Source organism: Battus philenor, unplaced genomic scaffold (genome assembly GCF_028537555.1).
Source record: "Battus philenor isolate CCGP_79_NKW_IND1 unplaced genomic scaffold, ilBatPhil1.0.hap1 SCAF_13, whole genome shotgun sequence".
NCBI classification, from domain to species: Eukaryota; Metazoa; Arthropoda; class Insecta; order Lepidoptera; family Papilionidae; genus Battus; species Battus philenor.
The window spans coordinates 10943484-10968790 of NW_027181675.1; the positions used below are offsets into that span (position 1 = coordinate 10943484).

The window sequence follows — 25307 nt, forward strand, 5'->3', positions numbered from 1 at the left end:
GATAGGATGTATATTTTTATTTTAATTGTCAATGCAAAGTTATTTCTTTTATTTGCAATGGCTGACATAGTACAACAAATTAGCAAGGTGAAGTTGGATACAGACCTGCACAAAGAGCGCAGAACATGCGGCCCCTGGGCCTTAAAGTTCTGGTGTTGACACCACGGATCGGCATGCGGAGCGTATTAGTATTGGTAAACTATGGAGAAGGCTTATGTTTAGCAGTGAATGTCTTATACCTGAAATAATGGTGAGGGCCACATGCTACGCGTGCTAGCAGATAGTTAAGGAGCTAGCCTAAAAGAATACAATTTCAAGGGCTTCCTCGGGTACCTCGGCCGGGCCTTTTACGTCCTTTATTTTACAAGATTGCGAAGCCGAAAGACAGAAAGAAGGAGACAAAGGAGGCGTCTACACAGGAAACTAAGTTAATCACACCTCAGTCCAGTTTTCTATCAATATTTTTTAGTAAATAATTTCATATGTCGTTATGTTAGAAAATATAATATTATTGTTAGTATTAATTCAAAACAGCATCTTAAAAAGTTAAAATTCGCCAGCAAACTGTGTTCACCGTTCACAGAAACGTTTATATGAAACCCGTGAAACTGTTTCTTTCCAAATGACAGTCATTTGATATCCAGCTCCGTAATCTAAAGGTCTAGTATCTAGAGTGCTATTACGACCAGTGACGTAAATTATTCGAATTACTCTATCATAGCCAGAGCCATTTTACTTAGTGGGTGGCAGGGAGATTAACTCCCGTAGTAGTAAAAATTAAATTACGTTATATTTAATTACTGCTAGACATTAACTGCAATTACTACTTCAATAATAATTAAATGTAAATATCGTTATTATGGTTACGACGGGTAGCATAGTGGCAGAATACTGAGAATTCCTGAGGTCGCGGGTTCAATTACCGGGATAAAGTTTTTCATATATAATTCACACTTTGTATATTAATTGTATACGATTGCCATTATTCAAAACAAGTTTACAGAAGATCTACAGCAGGTTCCTAGGCGTACCATTATAACACACTGCGATCACCAACCCGCCTATTTCTTATGGTATATTCTTCATAGATATCTTTGCCTTGCAGAGGGCGTCTACAGGCTGAAATGACAATTGTTATGGTATTTACATTAGTTTAAATTTTTATTTAGATTTGATATCATACACAGGGATTGGATATTAGTGTAAAAGTAAAAACCTGTTTAAAAGAGGTGAATATACTTTTGCCATCAAAATGGTTTAAAACTAATACGCCTATTTCCAATCACTCTGTATAAAGTGATCAGTCTGATGTATGTATTTATTCTATGAGAGTACGATAAGCCTATGACTTCTTGCAGTACTGAATCTGATATATTTAACAATAATTAAGTTAAATATGGATTCATCCGACGCTTTTTTAATTATGGTATTTATAACTTATGAAACCATTGACTTTGGATACATTCACCGGTATAAAGTATTTATAACTAATCTGCCTGCTTGTAAATAATGAGCGCATAAGTAAACTATTTACTTCAAATGAATAAAAAAAATAAAGTCAGCAGTTATACTAGTGAATTTTTTTGAGTACGTAATACATATTTTTTTAAAAAAGAAAAGAGGTATCCTTTAAATAATAAAAAACGACAAGATTATATCTAGGAAAAAATTCAAAGCTCTATCTTCTCAGAAGCTTTTATTGAAGACCGTTACTAAATATTCCAATCTACGCAAACGTTAACAATTTTAGTACGACGCGGTCCAGTAAACAGTTGAATAATATAAAAGCGACCCAGGGATTTGCCATTAATGCGATCTCACAAACGTGGCCGAGCGGCAACACGAGAGTTACATCGCCACCCACGAAGTCCAACTGCCTTTAGTTAATATCAATTTTAACGCAAAACCCACATGCTACATTTGTTTAACATAACATCTTAGAAATTATAAGGGTACGAATACTTACGATACGATATAAAAAAACCACCCTTTTTGTGATAACAGGATAAAAAACGTATTAAAATAATGCATATAGCGTCGTCGTCGTTTCAGCCAATAGACGCCAACTGTAAGGTATAGACTTCCCTCAAAGACATCTATGGAGGGAAAGATCATAATGGCCTATTTTTGGCAGGCGGGTAGACGATCGCAGTGTTTTGTTTTTTTTGGTAAGCGTAGGACGCTGCTGTCCATCCTCTGGAAACTTCTTTATGAGTAGAAAAAATCCAGAATAATGAATACACGAAGTATAAATTATATAAGATTGTACCCCAGGAATTGTATCTGCGACCTACGATCCCAAGTCCCAGTTCTATACCGATGCCCTAAACCTAGCTGCTAAGTGTACATTTGCTATACCCGTGCCTCCAGTTCGAACAGTACTCGCTCGGCATTTAAATTTTTATGCGAAGCCCTATTTATATAACAAATTTTATAATTAAAAAAGACTACCTTTGCTATTACATCGAAATCGTTACAAGTTTTTCTAAAACTTTCAGTACAGTCTAACGCTGCACGCGAATCCATAGTATTATTTCAAATGTAATTCATTCTACAAAACAGGCTGTGCCTACACTAGTGTACCGTGTTTTGTTAAGCAATAAGTTTTATTGCAGTTTCAGATGTGATTGAATATAATTGTAAAATTTTGTACTCGAAAAAATTCGTCATAGGAATAAAGTATTAAGTCAATGTAAAAGAAAGTAGAGGAAGAATGACTGAGTAGTGGAGAAGAACAGCCTTAATCAAAATCTGAACCGAATAGCCATTCAATAATGGCCACAATAGTCCGCGTGGGCGATATATTTCACGTTAAAATTATTATATCAAATGGGCCCGCGACAGGGAGCAATCTTAAATAATTAAGCTACAGAGCGCTACACGCGGCCTCGCTTGTCTTTAACAAGGTACGCATTTAAATGAAGCATCGGTTAGACCACTTTTGCAACGAGCGATGCAAATGCACACTACTAAGATTTATCGAACGTCAAACTCGTTGCGTTATCACTTTCATTTCGCGTGTCGGTTCGCTCGTGTTCTGTTATGTTGCTTGTTCAATAACTTATAGCGATTGTTAGTGTGGACTCGAACATGAGCTGATTGTTTGATGATTAATAGCGTCGATAAAACGCGGATGATTCTTGTTCGGATGTTTTTGATATCAGAAATTACTGCTGTTACATGATATGAACGAGAAGGCCTTTTTAAATCATGTTTATTGATAATTGACAAGAAATATTTGCAATGTAAAGACCTTTCTACAATTTAAGCCATATTAGATAGATTCAATTATAATCATAATTAATAACAACATTTTGCAAAGAAAAATAAGCAGTATATTTCCCTACAGATTCAGTAATGAGGAGTGTTATCATAACCTTCAATTAAGTAATTACCGTTTTAACTTTGCACGATTCGATAAGTGCGGTTAATCTCTGGTTTTCGGTGTGGGTTGCTTCGAGTTCCGGTAGTACGGCTTAGAATAATGAGAGTGCCCGAGATATACTCGTTAGTGTGACGACAGATGTCACAGCGGACTTGGACAAATGATAGCAGACCGAAAGAGTTGTGTTTAAACGTTATCATTTGGTCACTTTAATGGACTTCACGCTAATATATATTCTATTACGGTTGAATAAACGCTATAATCATATTCTTCATATACCATTTTACATTATAATATTCAAACTGATCAGGTCAGATGTGATTGTGATATCATAAAACTAAGTCTAGACATATTATTCACCTTCATATGGATACTTTACTCGTCTTGTCACTTTCTAGCATATAAATATGCTTAAACTATGATTAATAGATATTTTAGTTTGTTTCTTCGTTTTTATGTTGTCTATTAAAATACTTCTTACAAGTAATTATCTTTGAATTAATAATTTAATTATGTAAACATTTAACTCAATATTACCATGCAATGAAGTAAAAAAGTTTATCAAACAAAACTGGTAAAAAACTTACTGTTACCTAAATGATCTTATAGTGATAACATAACATGGAAATAAATTTCTTTAATTATTGTATTAAGTACATTCATTGAATCTTAGGAGCTAAATTCAATTCTAGTAATACGCAAGTGATCATTGTAAATGATGATTATGTGTTCTATAGCCTGCATATTGGAGAGTTTGCGTCGGAGTAACATTAACTAATTTCTCCATCTTCTTTCTTCCCCCAAGCAATAAGATGCACGGATTTAAAAAATCCACGTAAGGTTGAAATTCCTTCAACCCGCACTATGCGTTTAACTACTTTATTAGTACATACAGCAAAGGTATAAAACAAACTAAAAGCGACATTGTTTCTAGCTTACTAAACTTGGGAGTTTTCAAGTCAAAGATAAATAGATTTCTTCTGGGCAAGCATCAACACGCGGAACAGAGATCAAATGCTTTGACTATTATAATAAATTTATTAAATATATATATTCAATAAAAACGATTCAAAGTCAAAATAAAAACATTTGAATATATTAAAAAATGATGACTGAAATTTATTAAATTCATTTAATCAGAAAGAAGATAGAGGTATGCATTAATTATTTCGTAACAATTTTAGAAATAATTTAATAATTAAAAATCTAACTTATGTTAGGAATGTTGGCAGCTGTTCTGCCGTTCCATCAGGAAGTGAAAGTCAGCCCTAATGGGTAGAATCTCGGTTCGATAGCTGTTTATCAAATATTAAACTAAAGTTTAAAGTGTTTTTAATCGTTTACCAGCTACTGTGGGAAACGTAAATGAAGACGAATGAAGACGTTATTACACTGTTTTAGCTATACGACATTGAACTTTGTCTAGCTTCGGTCGCATCCCGTGAGAAACGTAAATTTTTCCTCGAACCGTAAACGGTTTGTGCCGCCAGACAGTTCCGAGTTAAAGCTGTGAAGGATGATACGCTAAAAAATTAAGAATTGCTCTTTAATTTCGGAGAAACGAGAGAAATTGTTGTAAAACAGACCAGAGTTTCTCAAGATTATTTTGTACTGAATTTTTTCATGTATATGGTGTTTGTATTTTAATTGTATATGATACGATTGTAATCTATTTATATTTGAATAGATACATACAATACATATACAATTTTTCATCAGATTGGCGAATGGGTAAGTGAGGAGTAATGCGTATACCTCTCGTGTGAAATAGTAATTTTAGTTAAAACACCTCTTAGCAAGTCACTTGAAGTATAACTCCGATCTCTCGTTATGTGTTTTGATACTGATAGTTTTATATTATTAAATGATGTTTTATTTAACAGTTCCTTTTAACAAGTTAAAATAAAGATCTTAATCTTGTTTAGTTATTTTATTTATTTATGATGGTAAGGCTGTTCACTTCGTTGTCAACACCACAAATCAACACCACCCGCTAAGGCGTATTTTGGTGACCTTGTCATCAAGGAGAACATGGCTGTGCTTGGATGGTTAAACACTTTTCTCCATTAATATTTATGTAATAAAAACGTAGAAGATATAACAACAAGATTTATATATACTAGGATGATTGGTTATACAGGTAAAAGCAGTAGTAAATGGGATATGCATAAATTTTTTACCAGTTAATACTATACTTCGTTTGTACTTTCCGTGGAGTTTACTATTATTATTATATTTTATAAAAAAATGTTTTAGAGGATTTCTTAGAAATAAGTATGGCTATTAAACTAGTGTGTAAAAGAACTCATCTAGAATTTACGATCCTGACTTAACAGAAAAAGGCTGTTATTAGAAGACGGGCGACTAACGATCGGCCTGGTCAAACTGTACACCGCATCTTAAAACTGTAACACGAGGTAACGCTATACAAAGAGTGCGGTCATTACAAGAAGAATATTACAACCTATTATTTACAGCTCGTAATAAGCAAATTACACTTTATTGTTGAGTACAAAGAGCTGAAACTACCGCATTGCGGGTAGCTATACATTTGAGCACCGCAGGCGACGTCAAGTTGACATTCCTAGCGATTGAAAGGTCGCAAACTGGTTCGATGATTGCAGCGGTCATTACATAGATGGCGCTCGCCGACAGTGGTCTCGGAGATTGCCGGCCATCTGCGTCCATCTGCCAGCAGATTGCCCGCCATTACCCAGCACGCGTCCCGCCGTTTCCGCTCCAAGCCGCACCAGTAATTTCGATGCGACTGATTGGAAGGGGAGTAGCGTGAAATACCGCAATCTCGCGCACTCGCATCGCTCCTTACATTAACTTCTGTCGGAATTCCTTTTACCGCGTACACGCATAACATCAATGCAACTTGCTTAATTACTTTAATTAACATTTGCATTGTAACTTTATCAATAAATCCCTTTATTTGTAAATGGAAAGGTTTATTTATACGTTAGTGTTACGACTTTATTACATTGAACTAAATTGCTAGTAACCTTTTGAAACGTCCTTAATTAAAACATTTGGCCGTTATGCCAGTACTTCAAGCGATTCATACGACCGTCGTTATAATGGAGAGATACCTAAAGTGCTAAATTATAATATTATAAACGTGAAGTTTAATCATATTTAATTACTTTAAGAATATCTAGTCCCTATATTTTCCAATGTTTAGTTTATTTTACTAAAATTAACTGTCCTTTAAAGACAAACATATGTTGATAGATTTCATGCTATACGTATCTATCTATCAATTAATCTAAGTGCATATAGATTAAAAACTTTAAAAATCTTTTGACTTATTATTAAAACTCTTTACTATAAATTGTGTTGCTTAACTAGATTAATAGTATGATGAGCATAATATTTTATAATGGCACTAGATTTTTAGATTTTCTGAAATTATTAGAATTCTGAACTAGTGTCTGAAGAAAAAAAAATTAAACACATATATAACTTAAAATATAGCTTCTATTGACGAGAATAGAATCAAAATGACGGGCCTACGTACTTATACATACTACGCATAGATTTAAATGAATATTTTATTCGGCTAGATTACTGAAATCGATATTACATTTTATTAAAATCAGTTTTCTTCATTTTGGATTAGATAGATTATAAATTATTATATAATTGATAAATATCTTTATAGAATCTACGTTAATAGATAGATCAATTGAATTGCTTGATAATTGTAAACTTGATTGTTTGTGCTTAGACTAAGTAAGATAACTTCCAAATCTATTTAACAAGACCGTGCTTTATTTGTCACTTTGAGTAATTGGCCGTGCTATTAATTAAACCTTATATTAATTTCGAAAACAATTAAAAGGCAACTGATAGCGTAATGAATCTTGAACTATTAGAGGGACAGGAAATATGAAATATGAGCATCTATAGTTGGATATAATACTTGCTCACAGATGTTATTTTGTGTTAATTATGAATAATCATTTTTAACCTCAAAACGAACTGTCAAAGTCGCGAAGTTCACATAGAACTTTTAAGCTGGCAAGTTTAACTAATCATATTATCTGAATTATTAAAAGTATCCGCGCAATTTGGAAAGAACTTTCTACAAAGTATAAGAAAAGTGAATAAAAGGAAAATAAAAAGATATCGGTAAGGTTTGTTCTCAAGTTATAGCGTGACCAAGGGACGGGTGGTGAATGTATAGCTCATTTGCTCTCAATTAATGTATAGTACACGCTATCTGACAGTAAATGGTTTCAGAAATAATAAATTACCTTATTTATAATTACGTATTGATTACTAAATATTAAAATTAATTACTGTTTATTGTCTCCTGTCTTGCAGATTTTGTTACTGTCAGAAGTTATTAGTCTTTTTCGGTTTAATAGGAAAAATAAATAAATGTGTTATATTTCAGAGTGATCTTTCTATCTAATGCGATCGGAAAAAGGCGTTACGTTAACAAATTATCTATAAATTCAACAGTTTAAAAAGGTTATAAGTAAATTAATGTGTATATAAAGTACTTTTATTACTTATTTCATTCTAAGTATAACTTAAAATTTTTAGGTTATATAGATAATAATTATTGACTCCGGCTTCGACTACAAGGTCAAAAAAGCTTAGCTATCTGTTATAGACCATAAATGGCGCTCGCCCGTTGCCTTGGAGACGATACAAACGAGGGTCCCGGTCTGATAGCATCGACGGAACCCGCTCCCAACTCCTATCGTCTGATCTAGACATCTCAATTTAAATACAGCGCTCGGTTCTACGATAGACTAAATTAAATGGTTCCTCTGTATACTGTAAATGAGATGCAAGATTCGCCCCGTTCAAATAGAGTTTCAATAATTATTTACTTATATAATTATTTACTTCTATATATTTATCTTCTAACTATTAAAAAAATATTACTTCAATGCTAGAAAAAAATGTCAGTGGAAATAAGCAAAAGATGACGTACAAAGGACGATCTTATCACTCAAGGAGGTTTTGTTCAAGATAACCATTGAATGTATTTAAGAATAAAATTGAATTTATTACTAAGATGATAGTTAATAACATGGTACCTTTATAAAAATGTGGTGATATATAGAATTTTGTAATACAAAAAGGTGCATGAAATAAGAAAAAAGTATATGACACGTGAAAGATTACAGATTTGTCTTGATATGTTGTTATACTTCCTTTATTAAAGTCATAAAAGTTGAGAGCATTCTAAACTGTTAGTGAAGATCATTTGTGTAAGAATGGAATCACGTTTAGTATTAAGAGAGTCTCTTAGTGAACGCTTCCATAAAATGTAACTACTATTTACAAATTACGAAGGTAAGTTTGTACTGGAACGTTGCAGAATCATGTGCGACATGGTGGACATCGTTATTGGTGGTCCGTCGTTGTCCCATTAGCGAGCCGCACGCTTATCCATCTCGTATCGGGACAGCGCAACCATTTATACTCTGTCCTCCGCAGCGAGTATCCGAACTAATGTCACCGAATGGAATTGACTGATTGAAATTTAAAAAAGTTTTTTTTTAATGAATTGTTTTCGGCTTGTTTTAATTTCTATTTTTAGAAATCGAAAAGAGTTTGATAGATGAGTTTTAAGTATTTTATAGAACGAGTTGAGCGAAAATAATTACTAAAAGCGTTTTTATATATTATATGCGGTTTGAAAGTTTACGCAATATTATTAACAGTTCCAGACGAAAGTTTTAATCATAAATAATATTAAGTGTCAAGTTCTTAATCAAATGGCAATATTTTAATAGACCATAAATAACGACAGTTAGCGTAAGCCGTGTGTATAATATGTGGTATGGTACTACATGAATATGAAAACGCATAAAAATACGTTACTTGTATTAAATTTTGCAAAAAAATGTTTTTATGAGCGGGACTTATACGAAGAACGTTAAATCTTGTGTTTTCATCCTAAATTCAAAAGAGTAAGTAACGATAATGTATAGGTTAATTATATGCCTTGCAAATGTAAAAAAAAATTGTATAAAATTTTATTGAATTCTCTTTGCAATATTTAAATGGAGAAAGCAATTAGATGTAGACAATATATAACAACGTATGACAATATTAAAGCGGGTTGAATGTTTAATAATCCTAGTTAATAAATGAAAAACGAATTAATTACCATGTCTGACTAGCGTAATAAATATCAACTTCTATGCACTTCAATTGATTAACAAGAATCGATTGCAAGTTGTCATTTAATTCTATAACAACGGTTTACAAACGTCAAATGAAATTAATTACGTAAAATTTATCGGCAACGATCTCAAAGAGGTGACAACACTACGCAGAGAATAACCAGTAGTGAGTATCGGATATCTTAAATGGCAGACCATTGTAGTTTGCACATCGAGCCATTGTATCGGAGTTGTCACGCCAGCACCAGCTGTTACTTAACCCGCAGGTGCTCCGAAATAATCGGCTCTCAGTCGCTCCGATTTCGCAACCGATGGGACCTCAGCGTCATTAAGTGTCAAATCGACCGGTTGAATAATCTCGAGAGAGAGAGCCGCGTGTATTTCATCTGAGAACTAAGCAGCGGCCAATTGAAACACATTAACGGACTAAACAACGATTAATAGTTGTGGAATGGTATGTACCAGTTGCGCAAGGACGCTTAGCGGGACGTTTACACAGTCCGCGCGACTCCGCGCCGGTTTGTGTAAACACGCTATGCGATAAGCTGTTTTGAAGTTTAGCTCGCAAGGAGTTGATACGAATTGCACAAGAATGACCGCGCTATGAAAATATTGCGACATTAAATCGAGTAAAAGCCTGAGAAATTGTTACGAATACGCTACTTCTAATGCTAAACTACGATTTCCAAATTGTTCTATTTATGTAAAACATATTTTTCCAAAGATTTTTTTTACACAGTGTTACATTTTTTCAATCCGCCATTAAAGCAGTATATAGCGGCCTATGCCTAGGGTTTATAAGAAGCATATGAGTGTTATATTTGAATAAAAACAAAAGAAACACGCGGAATATGTACAACCAATAGAGTAACCAAATAATTTGAATTACGTAGGTGTTACCGCCTCATATTACCACCTTTTATTTAAGTGGTTTTATCTACCCGTATTTAAAGCAACTTCATTGATTATCAAAACGTAAAAATACTAGGGATTATATTAACAAAGTTTATTCGAATGTTTTGAAAGCCTCAGGTCATACAGTAATAACAAAGTGTTAAGTTTTTATTATACTTTCACACCGGGAGTCACATAAAATCTCACAGCTGCTTAGCGAGCCATGGAAAGGATTATACTCGGGATTTCTCTATGAAATCAAATTAGGAGTAAGATCATTCGTGGACGGTCTATACTCAACGACAAAGTCTATCGGATTGGTAAGTTGTGGTACGCAGGTCACGGAGTCCGCAGAACAGATAGCACGGGAACTTAAGGTTCTGGAGAAGAAACCACGGACTGGAAGGAGAGCATAAGACGTCTGCCCAAAAGAAAAAATAGTCTTGTTTGCTTGATTGCTTGTGCTTTCAATCAGTTCTATTGGAAATTTTAAGAGGAGGCCTATATGCAGTTGTGGACATCCTACGGTTGAAGTGATGATAAAAATGATATAATTTACATTAATAAACAATGTTTACGAAATAGAAGACACTGTATTTATTATTGAGAACTAGGACAACGTAATTTAAAAAGAAAGAATGCTTCATCAATTACATATTCGTTCAACTTAATATGAATGACTGTTCATTCAGTGAAAACATATCGTTAGATAAGCTTCTACTTAGATCTAATTTACTCGAACACAATAAATCTAATGGATCATTAGAGAAAAAAGCGTGCCGTGATGTTCTATGTCAAAATTAGCCATAACTAAACTTAAATGGGATTTGAAATTTATTGACGTCCGAGCCTACATCTTGCTGAGCTTCTTAACTTGTTTCTAATACATGGCTTCGTATAGATGATACAAAACATGTTTAATTGTGCTTAAAATAAGTTGAATAATTGCTTTATATTCGTGTAACACTTTCGTGTTAGTGAATTAATCAAAATGAAAAGTGAAGGTTAATTGATTTATTTCATCTGAAATGAATTGCATTATAATCGAGTTTGAGATGTAAAATTGGATAATTATCAACAGCGAATGAAATATGTAAGACTATTTAAGGAATGTCGAAAGTCTATGTTTATCATACGTGTCTTTCGTATACCGTGTTTTGTTTATATATTGACTTGAATGAAGTAGAAGATAAAATATTAGAAATTCCTCTATGAACTATATTTTAAAACATACAAATTTATATTTGGTTTTAAGGGACACGAGATTTAAATTAAATACATAATTTTTACTTTATTCAAATAAAATGATCATGTTATATTGTTTTAAATATTAAAAAGGCATATCTCATGATTTTACTTTATGGGTCAAGTATTAAAAAATCGCTTCATGTCCGATCACTATACTCGTATGTTGGTATTTAAAATGGGTAAAAAACAATTTTGATCTCTCATCTTTATATTTTTTAAAATTATCCGATTATAGTATCGACAATAATAATAGGCCTTGCAAAGTTATTTTTGTCTTGAAACGTCTAGAAAAAAGAACTAGATTAATTTTCTCCTGAATGGGTTTTCTCAAAAGTAGATTGTAAATATAATTTAACATTCGTATTTTGATTGTACCGTAAATGTAAACGTTTACATCTGAAAGTAGATAAGCGATTGCATTGAAATCAAAGTCACTTAGATAGCATCGTTTTTCGTGTCGATTGACTTATTTTCAAACGTAAATCATTTCAATGGGTTAATGAATAGCACACGTTCGTTGCGGCAATTGTACACCGGTCAAAATGTTTTCACTTTCTACAACACGCTCACGTTCTTTGATAGAACTGCACACGGCTTTCGCGTGTATACGTCCATTTCGCCCACCGTACTCTAATGGTAATATATATGAGTGCTGCCGAATTATCGCCGGTTCGTTTAATAACGTCTGTAATAAATTGTATCTCTTTACAGCTCACGACTTTGGTGTTAAGTAGATAGGACTTAACGTGTTTAAGGTAGCACGTGATTAATAACTGACGGTGTAAATGCGAACGAGGTACAAACAGCGTCTTCGGAACAAAACGAACCGCGCTAGAAGCGATGCAATATTTTACACCTCATTTAACATAAAAGTATTTTGAAAAATGAATAACGAGTTCGTGTTATGAAAGCTATAAACTGATAAGTTAATGGTTTTGATAGTAGACCGAGAGAAATGTTAAGGTTACCGAGCGACATTTAGATGTATAATAAATGTTTATTTTAGTTCGCATTGTGACGCACGTTGTAAATGGATCGTTTCCTTTTTGAGGAGAGTATTATTGTTTGTATTTAATTTGTAATTTATATTAAAAGAATACGTGCGTCACAGTATCGCGGGAAAGGTGTTATTTCGTTAAATAAAACTATATAAATTATTTTCATTTAAACTTTACAAATTACCCAAACAATATTCGAATAAACATTTAAATCTTATTCCTGTGCTGTTATTCGTTTTTTGTCAGATTTGTATATGGAACAAAAAACAAATTCATAGCAGCCGTTAATACGATTGAAACTTATCGGGAATAACAGAATGTTTACTATAGGTTACATTTGAGGAACCTTCTGTTTGTTACACAGGTGATTGGTTATATGTGTAAAAGGTTCAATTTCCTTGAACTATATAGTTCATCGTCTGTCGTTGTAGCCCATAGAAGTCTACTGTAAGGCATTGACCTCTCCCAAAGATATCTATGGGGGATACATCATAATCGCCACTCTTGGCAGGCGGGTTGGTGATTGTACTGTTGTATTATGGTGCGCAGAGGACGCTGCTACCTATCCTCTAGAAACTTATTTGTCAGGAGTGATAATTCTTTATAATGAATGCACAAAATGTGAGTGATAAGATTGTAACATGGGAATTGAACCCGCGAGCTACGATGGCAAGTTTCAGTCCTTATCATTGAACTACCACTATACTAACGCATAGCTCATTTGTCGTAAATCAACGTATGGTACACCCTGTGTAAAAACCAACGGTATTTATAAATAATAAAGCGTTCCAAAATTAGTATTATTACGTTTAAAAATTAATCATTGGTTACTAGCTACAGAAAAAAACGTATTTCAGAGTGATCACTTTGTACAAAGTGATTGCAAATAGGAACACTGAAGCTTTTTGTCGACAAATGGCTGGACATTAACCTCATTAAAGCTTTTATATTTACAATTATCTTGTATACTAACATCTCGGAAAGTTCGTGTGATTTTAGCTATAATTTACATATAAAAAATTAAGTTTATTTACATAAAAACATATAATTTTTATTTTTTTGTTATAAGCGTTTCAACTGTAATTTTTACACCTATAACCAAACATACTGTATATGAAGGATAGACTAGATCGAAAACAATAAAATTTAAGATGCAAACTATATTTTCACGTAAATTCCGTACATCTTGAGCTACAACATCACGTGACAAAGGCTGATAAATAAGTGAGCCATAATAAAACAAAACTGTCGAAGTGAAATCGAGTGTAGACCAATCACTGCGCATCGAATTGGAGCAACTCAACTGTTCAAAGATGACCCGAGAACATTTTTGATTTCATGATTAAAACTATAACGATATGACGGCCACTTACGATCATACATTATTATAGTAATTACGTCTGTTTTAGTACAAATATATGTTTGCGATTGACAGACACTATGAATATTTTACTTTTCCTTATGTAGATTATTTTAAGGTCGATATTCGGGGGTGTTGAATAAAATTGTATGCATGATCAAATTTGTTTTTAGTTTAACAATAGTTGAGCTTTTGCAATGTAATTCGTGTATGGCTCGCGGTGATGGTGGGTGTATTGTTTGCTTTTGAGGTGATATTTGGAATGAACACGGATGTGATGATAGCGGCGTGATCACGAATTATGGGTCACTTCCTCTCCTCGTGTGGGGCACAAGCGTAAGTGTTGGTTATGTTTATTTATGGTTTGAATTTTATAATCTTTTTGTTAGTTTATAAGCTTATAATCAAAATGAATCGTTTTTTAAATTATAACTGTTAAAGAAAACGGAGTTATTATTAAAATATTGACATTGATATTTAATGATAAAGGAAAAAAAGTACTTTCCACGAGTATATTATTTTACACCATTAGACCATTTATATAATTATTATTTTAGTCGTAGAACCTCCACGGTTAGTTTATGGATCTCTCCCTTAGGTAGAATTAAATGTGACAGAAGATAAACAAAGGCGTCTGGTAGTCACTTTGTGGAAGGTGATTGATGATTTAGTTAAGATTATCGGAAGACTCTGGATTTAATTTTAGCATAATCCTCTCCATACCTCATTGAGCAACTTACCAATGCGACCTTTTGGTAAAATTATATATACATATTATTATGTTTGTCAGTCTGTAATATTTTTTAAGAAATTCATGTCACGTTTTGTCAATCATGCAAAAGAGATAAAGCTCTACGAAGCCGACACTAGCCGATTGACTTTTTCCAAAAGTCGATATCCAAAATTTATCGTCGGGTATAGTACTATGATTGTGGTTGTCAGTTTAAAAGTAATTTATACATGTTCCCTTTACTTCTACGGTAAATCGTAATCACTTACTATCAAATTATATATTACGAGCTTAGTACATATAGATGCTAACAAGCTTAGCATATAGCCAGGTCACGTTCGTGACCAGCGTGCGGTGGAACCTATAACGTGCTAATTGCAGCGACATCTCCGTTGATGGATAGTATGCATCTTCGAAAAACCATCTCCAATGAGAGTACAGTCGTGAAATAAAGTCTTACATATAAATAATTAATTTTTGGATTTACACAAACGACTTGTACATTTATAAAATAAAAATAAAAATCTGTAATTGATAATAGGGTAATTTCTAATTAAATAAATCTATGGAGAGGCCTATGTCAAGCCGTGGACGTTCCACGACTGAAGTAATGGTGATAATGTATGGAAATATAGTACAAATTTCTGACTGTGTGTAGTAGAGAATAAATATTGCAAAATTTAACATTCCTCTTGCATACAAAAGCGTAATTTGTATAAATCACTTTTGCAAGTGCTCTCTGCACGAACGCACGAACGGACGGACGGCTATGAAGGTACAAAAGCTCAATTGGGATTACGTGTTACGTGATCTAAATTTGGTACAATGGTGTATAAATGTTGAAAGGATTATCGCTCGCTTTATGAAATATTTTCATTTTAAAAATTTGGGGTAATTTTTGATATTCTAACGTTAATAAAACACTGTTGCGTTTGATAAAGGTAAATAACTATATTTTAAAATAAAGAGAGAATCTGTTAAAGATGGACAGTTTTAGTCAATTTGTTTATAAAGATTTTATCGATCAGCATACCTTTTTGTGACTAATCACTGTTGCCACTATTAGCATTTACAAGTGCCACGGGTTTATGTGGCCAGGGTGCAGATAGCTTTTAGCTTAAACTCATTAATAGTAACATAGGTTAAGAGCTTTCTCAGTAGCCTCGATTTGGTCCGCTATATACAACCTTATTACTAGATTGTGAGAGCGAGAGAGCGTTGAGTTCTTAGATCACTTGGCCGAAGTGACGTAGTGCAGGGGCCCACGAGATTTGATTTTTGGCAAGATCTGTCACTAAGAAAGCGATTAGAATTCCGTCTCCAAGACACCCAGAAGAGACTTGGTCGGATGCTATTGCTCGGCTAAGGTTACTACTATTTTAAATAGCGTTAGCGCTGTGAGAAATAGCGGAAATTTTTTTATCAAAGTGTATGTTTTGTCTGAATATGTATGGAGTGTTCAAAAAGAGAAACAAATAAAAGACATTAATTTTGTTTTTGTTTTGAAAAGTGTAATTAAGAAAATTTAAAAGTTACATCGGTAAGATACCTTGACTATATACGTGATATAGAGCGTCGTATATAAAAAAAAATCGAGATCTGTTGTCGGAAGAAATATCATAACTGTCTAATAATTAAATATGTATATAGCATACACATCAAGTGTAGCATATATGTGAGTGCAAGTGTCAGTTATGCATAAGTATTCTATCCTCTCATTTAACTATATGTTTCTAAATAACTATCTACGTAATTACAAAAAGCATAATATTAATTTTTAATAATTAATTTTTCTATAACATTTGGATTAACTGGCTCACTAATTATTTTTACACCACTTTAGGTTGACAGGTAGAAAATGCCTAAGGGCATTAAGTTCGCCTTCATAATTATTTAAAAAGAAAACGTAAATAAAAAAAAATTAGACCTATCGAATTGAATTATAATCCTTTAACAACAGTTTCAATATGATGATCACGTCATGAATTTTTAGAATCAAGGTTCGCAATGTATTAGCATGATTTTTTATCGATATACTGCAAAATAAATTTAGTGGTATTAATTTATATGTACATATAAAATTTTACGACAGAATAATTGTATTTGCGATAATTACAATTTCAGGTGAATGTATGTTAGAGCACCGTTATGTTGGAACCAAATACCTATTATAATCATACATCACAGTAAACCCAAAAATCGCTAATAGTGCAGTGGTTACGGTTTAATATTAAGTTATCTTCGTACAATAATAGCGCTGAAACTAAGATGCAAGAAAATTGATCGCACGATCTCTTGCACAAGCCGAGAACATCTGACGCACGGCGCTCGCGCAGCGTGACAGATAAAGATGGCGTTTCATTCGGATACGCGTCGCGGATCGGGTCAAAAGCGATCACGAATTTCGGTGAAAAATTATCGCGGATCGGTGAGTTATTTGGTAAAGACGAGCAAGTGTTCACGATTGTCGGCTCAGATTTAAATTTTAACGTTGATTAATTGCAAGTAATTTCTATTAATGCAACATTTTACTTTTGTTTTATTATATGCTTGACAAATTTTGAAATACTTTAAAAATTAAATTGTTTGAAAAATGAGTAACTTAATCTCTACTCAATATATATACATTTACATATAAACTACAATACAGAACCTACCAATACAGATTTTTTTAAAAAAGTTTAACAATACCGATTTATGATACACTTTCTGTCAGAAGCGATATCATTGCCACGTATTCTGGTCATATAAATATTCGTTTATTCAATAATATGCCCTTTCCGTCAATTTAATATGCGTTTTGACTTTTATAAATGCTAGTACCATAATGTCAGTCCTGACCACCGTACCAGTGTGTTATTTTTACAATGCGATGGACCCAGCACCAGTTGCTAAAATGTTGACAAGTTACGTCTCTTGAAATAACATACAATATGAATTAATATATTCATATTATACATATTATGATTAATATTTTCCATATTTATTATATCATCGAGTAAAGTTACATGAATAAATAAGTGTGTTTATAAAAGCCAATTAAAATGATCTCTATCAATTAAAGCATTTGTAAATGCCGGAATAATCAACGGGCGAGCTTTTATCGACTATAATTATACGTAAAACAACGTGGCAAATAGTAATTTGCGGCAAGAAAACTCGGTAGCAGTCCACAAATCATTGAAACCTCTGTAAAGTGAAATTGCTTATTAATTTATAACGGAGCGTTTCGCCATGATAGTCTTGTTACGAATAAAGCATTGAGTAATGTGATATTGGCGCTACTGTTGTTCGATACATACGGATATTACCTTCGGCGAACATTAATTTATTAAGAAAAAAATACACATGTTGAAATTGCTTGTTTATTTATATTACTTTTATAATATGTTCTTTTTGAATGAAGAAAGCGTTAAGTATAGGGGTTGTAAGAAAGGTTGGTGAGGATCAGCGAATGCCTTGGTTCAAGTTCCATCAGATTCTAGAATGTAACAGTTTCTACGACGGTTTTTTTTGTTCAATTGTTAAAGAACTTATTGCCGCTGGGACTTGAAGGTTCTATAGACTATGGAGACTATGTAGCAGCGAGCGCAGTTTAGAACGTCCACACACAAAATGGACGGACGAGTTTATTACGGTAGTCGGAAGACATACGTTGGATACCAGTTGCTTACAAGCGATTCTTCTTTAAAACTTTCAATGGAGAACTATGTCCAACAGCGTCCGTGATTTGTCTTTCTTTGACTTTGGATAAGGATGGTGATTATAAAAATATAAATTATAATAAAAATGCTTTCTGACTCGAGTTTTACTCCATTTGTAGGTAAATAACAAATCTAAAAGGCTAAAACGATACGCATTATATTGATACAAGAAATATAATTTTGTACAGAAGCGGTTAAAAAATGAAGTTTGACATATCTGTATACATGTATAAATATGTACATTGATCATATTATTTATTAATATGTAAAAAGGAACGAGAATCGATCATACATTTCGTAATGTGTAAGAGACTTGGTATATTTATGTAAATTCAATGGTCACCGATGAAAGGCAGGAAGCTGTGTAATCATCTATAAGCTCTGTATTTACCGGCGCACGACATCAACGATATACGTCATAAGCTGACCATTCGCACAGCGGCTGAATTTCAAACGAAGTTCGCAGAGCTCGTTGCGCAATGCGATACAAATATTATGGAAATTTTAAATCTTCGCAATGTTTCCCACGTTGCGATCCCGGTTGCCTCACGTTGACATAATGTATGCGACTCCACACTCGCCTTATGCACTGTTGTGCAAGCTTTATAGGGTACAATTATGGCGATATTCGCGTCACGCCGCGTCTGCTATCGTGCCAAACGCGCGAAACGGTTTAGTGATGTGACTCAAAATGGAAATCGATCGGAAGTGCAAGCTAACCAGTATTATTTACAAGTTTTTTAAATATTCACTCATAATTAATTGTCAGAACTAAACTTTCGTTTATAGTTTTATTAAGAATTAACTTTTGGTATTTGACTATTGATAAAGTTTTGATATAAATATTTACTAATTTCAAGTTTAACGTGTGGTCTATTCGTTAATTTGTATTTAACTACCTACCCAAACGCTTCACGAAGTTAATGACCGCCCCCTCAAAACTCTTTGCGAGTAAAATTTTATAAAATTCGTTCTTAGCTGATTTTTGATATAGAAAATAAGTATTACCAGTAAAAATTCAAGTCTCTAAGCCTTTTCTTTTCAGAGATATAGTGATGAGTCATATAATAATTAGAATTATCCCAAATATATTGAAATTAAAATTTTTGACAAACAGATTGTATATAAATACGCTTTCTAATCTGAACATATCTCTTAAAATCTTAATAATTGTCGTGATAATATTTTTCTAATAATAACTTTAAATTAAACAAATTTTTTATACTAATGTATAATGCAGCAAATAACGTTATTAGTTAAAAAATTGTAAAGTTACGATCATCTAGTCAACTTCAAACTGTTACTTTAAAGCAGTCTTTTCACGACAGTCCAAAAGTTATTTCATCATCATTATCATTACAGCCGTAGGGCGTAGCTGAACTTAGGTTTCTCCAAAGATTTTCAATATGACGGTTTGAAGCGGCCTACTTTGATCGTCTTCCGACGACTTCAACAAGGTCATCTATATTGGTATACGGCCCAGAACCACTCAGTTTTCACTCCGGCATCTTAAGAGCCTAGCGGCCATCTGTTTAGCCTGCTATGTGATCTACCTATTAATTAACTTGCCTATCTGCTTTACAGCCTAAAGATTCAAGTGAAGGTCTAAAGGCATTAAGCTTGGACTTCTTTACGTTAACTTTGTTAGAAGGTATTCCAGTAAGCTTCGGCTCAGGCCGACATTATTTATTTCACCAGATTGTCTTTAATTTTAGTTGAGAGTTAAATATGAGTTTTAAATATATCTGTAATTATTTAATATTTTCCAACACTACAGTTGTTATCCCGCCCTTGTTTCTATTGCTCAATCTTTACTACCGCACGCTTCCATTTAAATGTCACCTGTCAATCCTAATTACAGTTATTGTGCTTTGATATAACAACATACTTTGAAATATCGAATGATTATTGATAATTTACACTGTGAGTTAAAACGACGTTTAACAAACTATAGTTTAAAATTCGAATGCGTACGTAACGTTATGATGCTGGTATAGAAGTTATTAATTAAATGAGATTTTAAAAAGATTTTGCAGAATCAGAATATGACTATTAACAAACTTACGTATATGTAAAAAGTGTATCATCCACTACCAACCTTATCCACTTTTCATGTAGAATTTCATAAATACTCCTTTAAAATTGCTAGTCTCTAAGGTTTATTATTCCAAAGGTATCATGACGAATTAATACATAGGTAGAAATACGTTATTGTAACCTTTTTAAATAATTACGTACAAAGATATAAAACAATAATACTATGTAGTTATTTTTATGACATATCTATTATAAGTATTCTCTAATATGTATGTACATAAATTTCTAATATCTATCGCTTAGTGATTGCCCGGTTTAATTTACTTTTAACAATTGTTGTCGGGAAACTGACCGATAAGACCATCCTTTGTACTTTTTGTTTTTCTCCATTAGATTTGATTTCTTTTACATCTTGTTGATTTACAATAAAGATTAAAAAATAAACATAATTTTCTGAAAAACAAATTTATAGATATAGAATGAGATTGTGGATATGTAATCAAATAAAATTACTGTTATACACAAACATGTTATTATTTCCAACGGCAAATATTTCGCAGCCAACCAGAGTTCCGTCACATGGGATTAGTATCTAACTATAAATAAATAACTCGTCCGCCATACGCCTGCTGTCGGGATCTGTTACTTGTGGGCATAAGCGCGACAAGTTAACAAAACGAAAGCAACTCGTGTAGCCTTCAACTTGACAGGGACGTTTTCGCAAAGCTGCGCCTACGATTGCGTCAGAATGCTACAGCCTGCGACATGCGATATGTCGCCCGCCTCAAAAGCTCGTGTATCGTAAAAATAATTAAATAGACATTAGAAATAATAAACGCTAATAAAACAGACTTTTTGAACACATATGCTGAATTTTACGCTAAAGAATGTTACTATAAGGGAACTTAATTTAATTGTAATGTAGTTTGTATGAAATTGGGCACTTCTGGCATCTTTATTTCAGCCATAAGACGTCCATTTCTGATCATAGGCCTCTCCTATAGAATTTCAAAAGGATCAGTTGCAATCTACCTTCATCTATCATTTTCAGGTCAGATGACCTCAATAACGTAAACTTTAACAGCCTACGCTGCTTGCCAGTCGTAAGCCCCCACTCCAGATCCGAAAGGCTTCAGCGACCATATATACAGCGCCCTATGCTGTCATTTAATTCAAAGTAGAATAGATGTCACTGAAAAGGGGTTTTTTCATGACGGTTCCCGTAAGTAAAACAGCTACCAAAATAAGTTACTACAAATCAAATTTCTCGATCGCATAATCTTACGGATTCCACTTATTAATTGGCTACAATTAACAACAATTTAACATCGATATAAATTGAATACAATCGATAAGAATCTTAAAACTCAAAATCCGAGACGCGATTAATGAAACGGCTGGACATTTTGGCAAAATAAAAAAATATTAATAAAATAGATAAAATTTTTCGTCCTAATTGATCAAATTTTTATTAGAATAAACAATTGAATGATTAGGCTTTAAATTGTATGTATTATTATTATTTAAAAAAGTTTCTAACCTCAAAATTCTTGACATCTAATTATTACTATCTTATTTAAATATAAATATTAAATCTGATAAAATAGTTTGTAACAAGCTTATATAAAATTACTTTAAAACGTGTATCGATAATGAATAGCAAATGCATATACGAATTAATAAGTCCATGATCGAGTAGTAAATCGATTATAATGAGTAGCTCGGTAGCAATCGATACATCGGTGGTCGTTATGCAAGTTGAACAATAAATATAACTGTTAATATCCAATAGAAATCCTTATTTAATGCCGTTCAATAACCGCCTTATAACGAATATGACGTTAAACCAACATTCAAGAGAATGAGATAGCAGATAAAATTGTGAGACGGCAGATCTGTCGCAGACGCCGTCGTACAATTGCTGCTTAAACCTATTTTAAAGTAGCATTTCTCTTTAATATCACAATAAATACATTATGATATTAGTCGACCGGTAATTCCTAAAAGTTGTATTTATACTAATGAAGAATGTCTATGACAAAAAAACCTTGTGCCTATAATTTAACATCGGAACAATAATAGTTGAATGAATTGTGATCGCTTTATATAAATAATAAGATCGCTTCCAACTATTAAATCTATGGGAGTTATCTATGTAAAGACATGTAACATAAAATTTAAAAAATCACACAATTCTTATATAAAACAACTATTAACATGATCTGTAAATCATTTCAATAAATACATATGAATATTCTAGATAATAGCCAAATGAAAATAATACAGATAATGAAATGTAAACGTAGACATCCAAACTAAGCTTCAATCAATTAGTAACCAGTTTATAAAGACACACGGCGTAGCTTCGCCTTAATATCGATCTGTTTATTAAGAGTTCAATTTATAATGGTGATTTGCTTTGAAGTGTAGAAACAATGATTACAGGTACTCATGATTACGGTCTGCAGATGTCTTGGCGCGTTTATCCCGCCATTTGTAATGAGCGATGACGTCTTCATAGTAACGCAGCGCCTGAACGCCTTCGCAAAAATGATCGAGACACGTTTCAAGCGGCTTTATGATTAGCTGCGATTATACTATTTTCGTTGGACAAATTTTATATAGAAAAATAAATAACTTATCACATTATTGATAAGAAGTTAGGAATGCGTTTACACTATGATTCAGCGTATTCTTGCATAGCATTAAACGTAATCAGTTACTCGGAGGACGATGGCAGTTACATCGGAAAATGCGGCAACAAAAGGAAAATAAAATGTTTTGCACGGCGCCCATAGATGGCGTTAGCGGTCAATTGCCGTGCGTTCTCTTTTGACGCGTGTACTTAAACAAAAGGCCGCAGGTTAGTTAAGTCGGGAATAAAGTTATGAAGAAAAATAATATTGACCTTGAGTAAGGAAATTCGTCACTAAATAAACAACTACATATGTATAATTAGAACAACATGATAAATTGTTATTTGCACATACTGTTAACATGTAAACATATCTTTAAGTTTTATAATAATTGTTTACATATATTACAATATTCTCTTTTCACTTACTTGTAAGGTGGGCTAGAAAGAGCGCTATATTAACTCAGGCAAATAAAGTATAGGATTAGATGAAAGTTATTCGACGTTAATAGTCCGAGCTTGTTTAAGAACTATGTAAGAGCGAAACGTTCGTTATAATTAGCAGCTATTGCTATTTCGCAGTTAGATTTACGAGTACAGCTATGTAACTGCTAATTAAGAGCAATGAGTTGTATATGTTTTTATGGTTACCGTATTATATTGCTGCGTATGAAAGTAATATAATGTTTTTCAATGTTGCACTCTTTTGCTACCTGTTTTATTTTATTCGTATCCTCTATTTACATGCGTCTTTATTATACTTATTAAGAATTATTATGAACGCTAATAAACCGCACGTTACGGTGTTATTTCTAATATATCCTGAATGTGACAAAGATAATAAAAAATTGAAAAGATTTCTCCGACGACGTTTCCATACTATTTAATTATTTATCCCATTCTTCTCACATCTGGAAACGACGAACTTATTGGCAGCATTTTTTCTTCACTATTCAACCTTGTGTGATGTACAAATAACAGTCTGTTTTATTTGTTTGTTAAAACCTCATAACTGTACTAGAGAAATTATTTTGTAAATAACAGACGACAGTTTTATGAGTTATATTTAGGTTAGGCCTAACCCATGTAGCTTTATGTTGAAGGATGGAAATGAACCTATTTTTGTAATAACTATTCTACTCATGATGTGTACAAATAGTTTCTGCGAATGTTCCAATGCGGATAAAAATATGGGAGAACACGAAATGAGAGTGGTGTGGACTAAACTGCCGGCGCGTTTGGTTCTTTTAAGACGTTATCACGTTGTTAGTTGAATTAAAGAAGATTCATCAAAACTTTTGTATTAGAAGAGTGTTACAAGCTCTGTAAGTGGTATATGCTATAATATGTATATTCTTTGACACACATAAACATATGTATGTATGTGTGTATATTAATATGTAATCACTTGTTACTCACGTGAGCGTATTCTGCGCAGATGTCGATGGAGTTTACGAAGTCAAACACGTCGTCCACGGACCAGGCGGAAAGTCGGGCACGAGCTTCGGCGCACAGACATTCAGTTCTTGCCTCACTGCGATCTGCAGAATCGTTTATCATATAACTTCAACATAGTTGACGTATTGAACTGCATCATCATCGTTTTAATATAAGGAGCATAATTTTTATCATCAGTTGAATGCTTTTGTAACCTTGCGATGTAAGAAAAGCCAAAGGATTATTTAGTGTAAGTAACAAACCGCTAATCAGTTATTGCTGACACTAAAACAAGTCGTGGATCGCGAATTAAAATGATGCAATATCGCTGACGAACATAATTGCTAGTTACGGACTATGAATTGTTTTGCATTTAAAGATCATAATTTGCATAGTTCAAAGTTGTCCTTCACATTATGTCGTCTGTTATTAAAGTTACATGCGATATGATTTCTCGCAGATGTAACTTAGAGGTCATGCCTGCTTCGTAACTCAAAAGGCTGTAATGTCTTTTTTCTATATATTCCAATAATATTTCTAACAATTAGATGTAACGTTCAATAGTAGTAGTATATACAATGATTTAAGTATATAATACTACTATTGGATCTTAATTAACCATCAACTAAAGTTACTTGTTTTTTTTTTTCATAAATTGTAATTATTTACTTTTTATTAAATCTCCACTACAACTTTGGTTGAAAAATACAGGCAAATGGCAAAG

General features: G+C 33.0%; 1 protein-coding gene across 2 annotated transcripts in view; it reads right to left on the bottom strand.

The window, feature by feature from the left end:
* The window catches only part of LOC137933620 (mucin-1-like), a 218350-nt gene that overhangs the window by 22452 nt on the left and 170591 nt on the right, over window positions 1-25307 (bottom strand). For both annotated transcript variants that reach the window (XM_068777648.1, XM_068777647.1), the window contains one exon: window positions 24566-24687. In XM_068777648.1, coding sequence (XP_068633749.1) covers window positions 24566-24687 — 122 coding nt within the window. The remainder of the gene's footprint in view (window positions 1-24565; window positions 24688-25307) is intronic.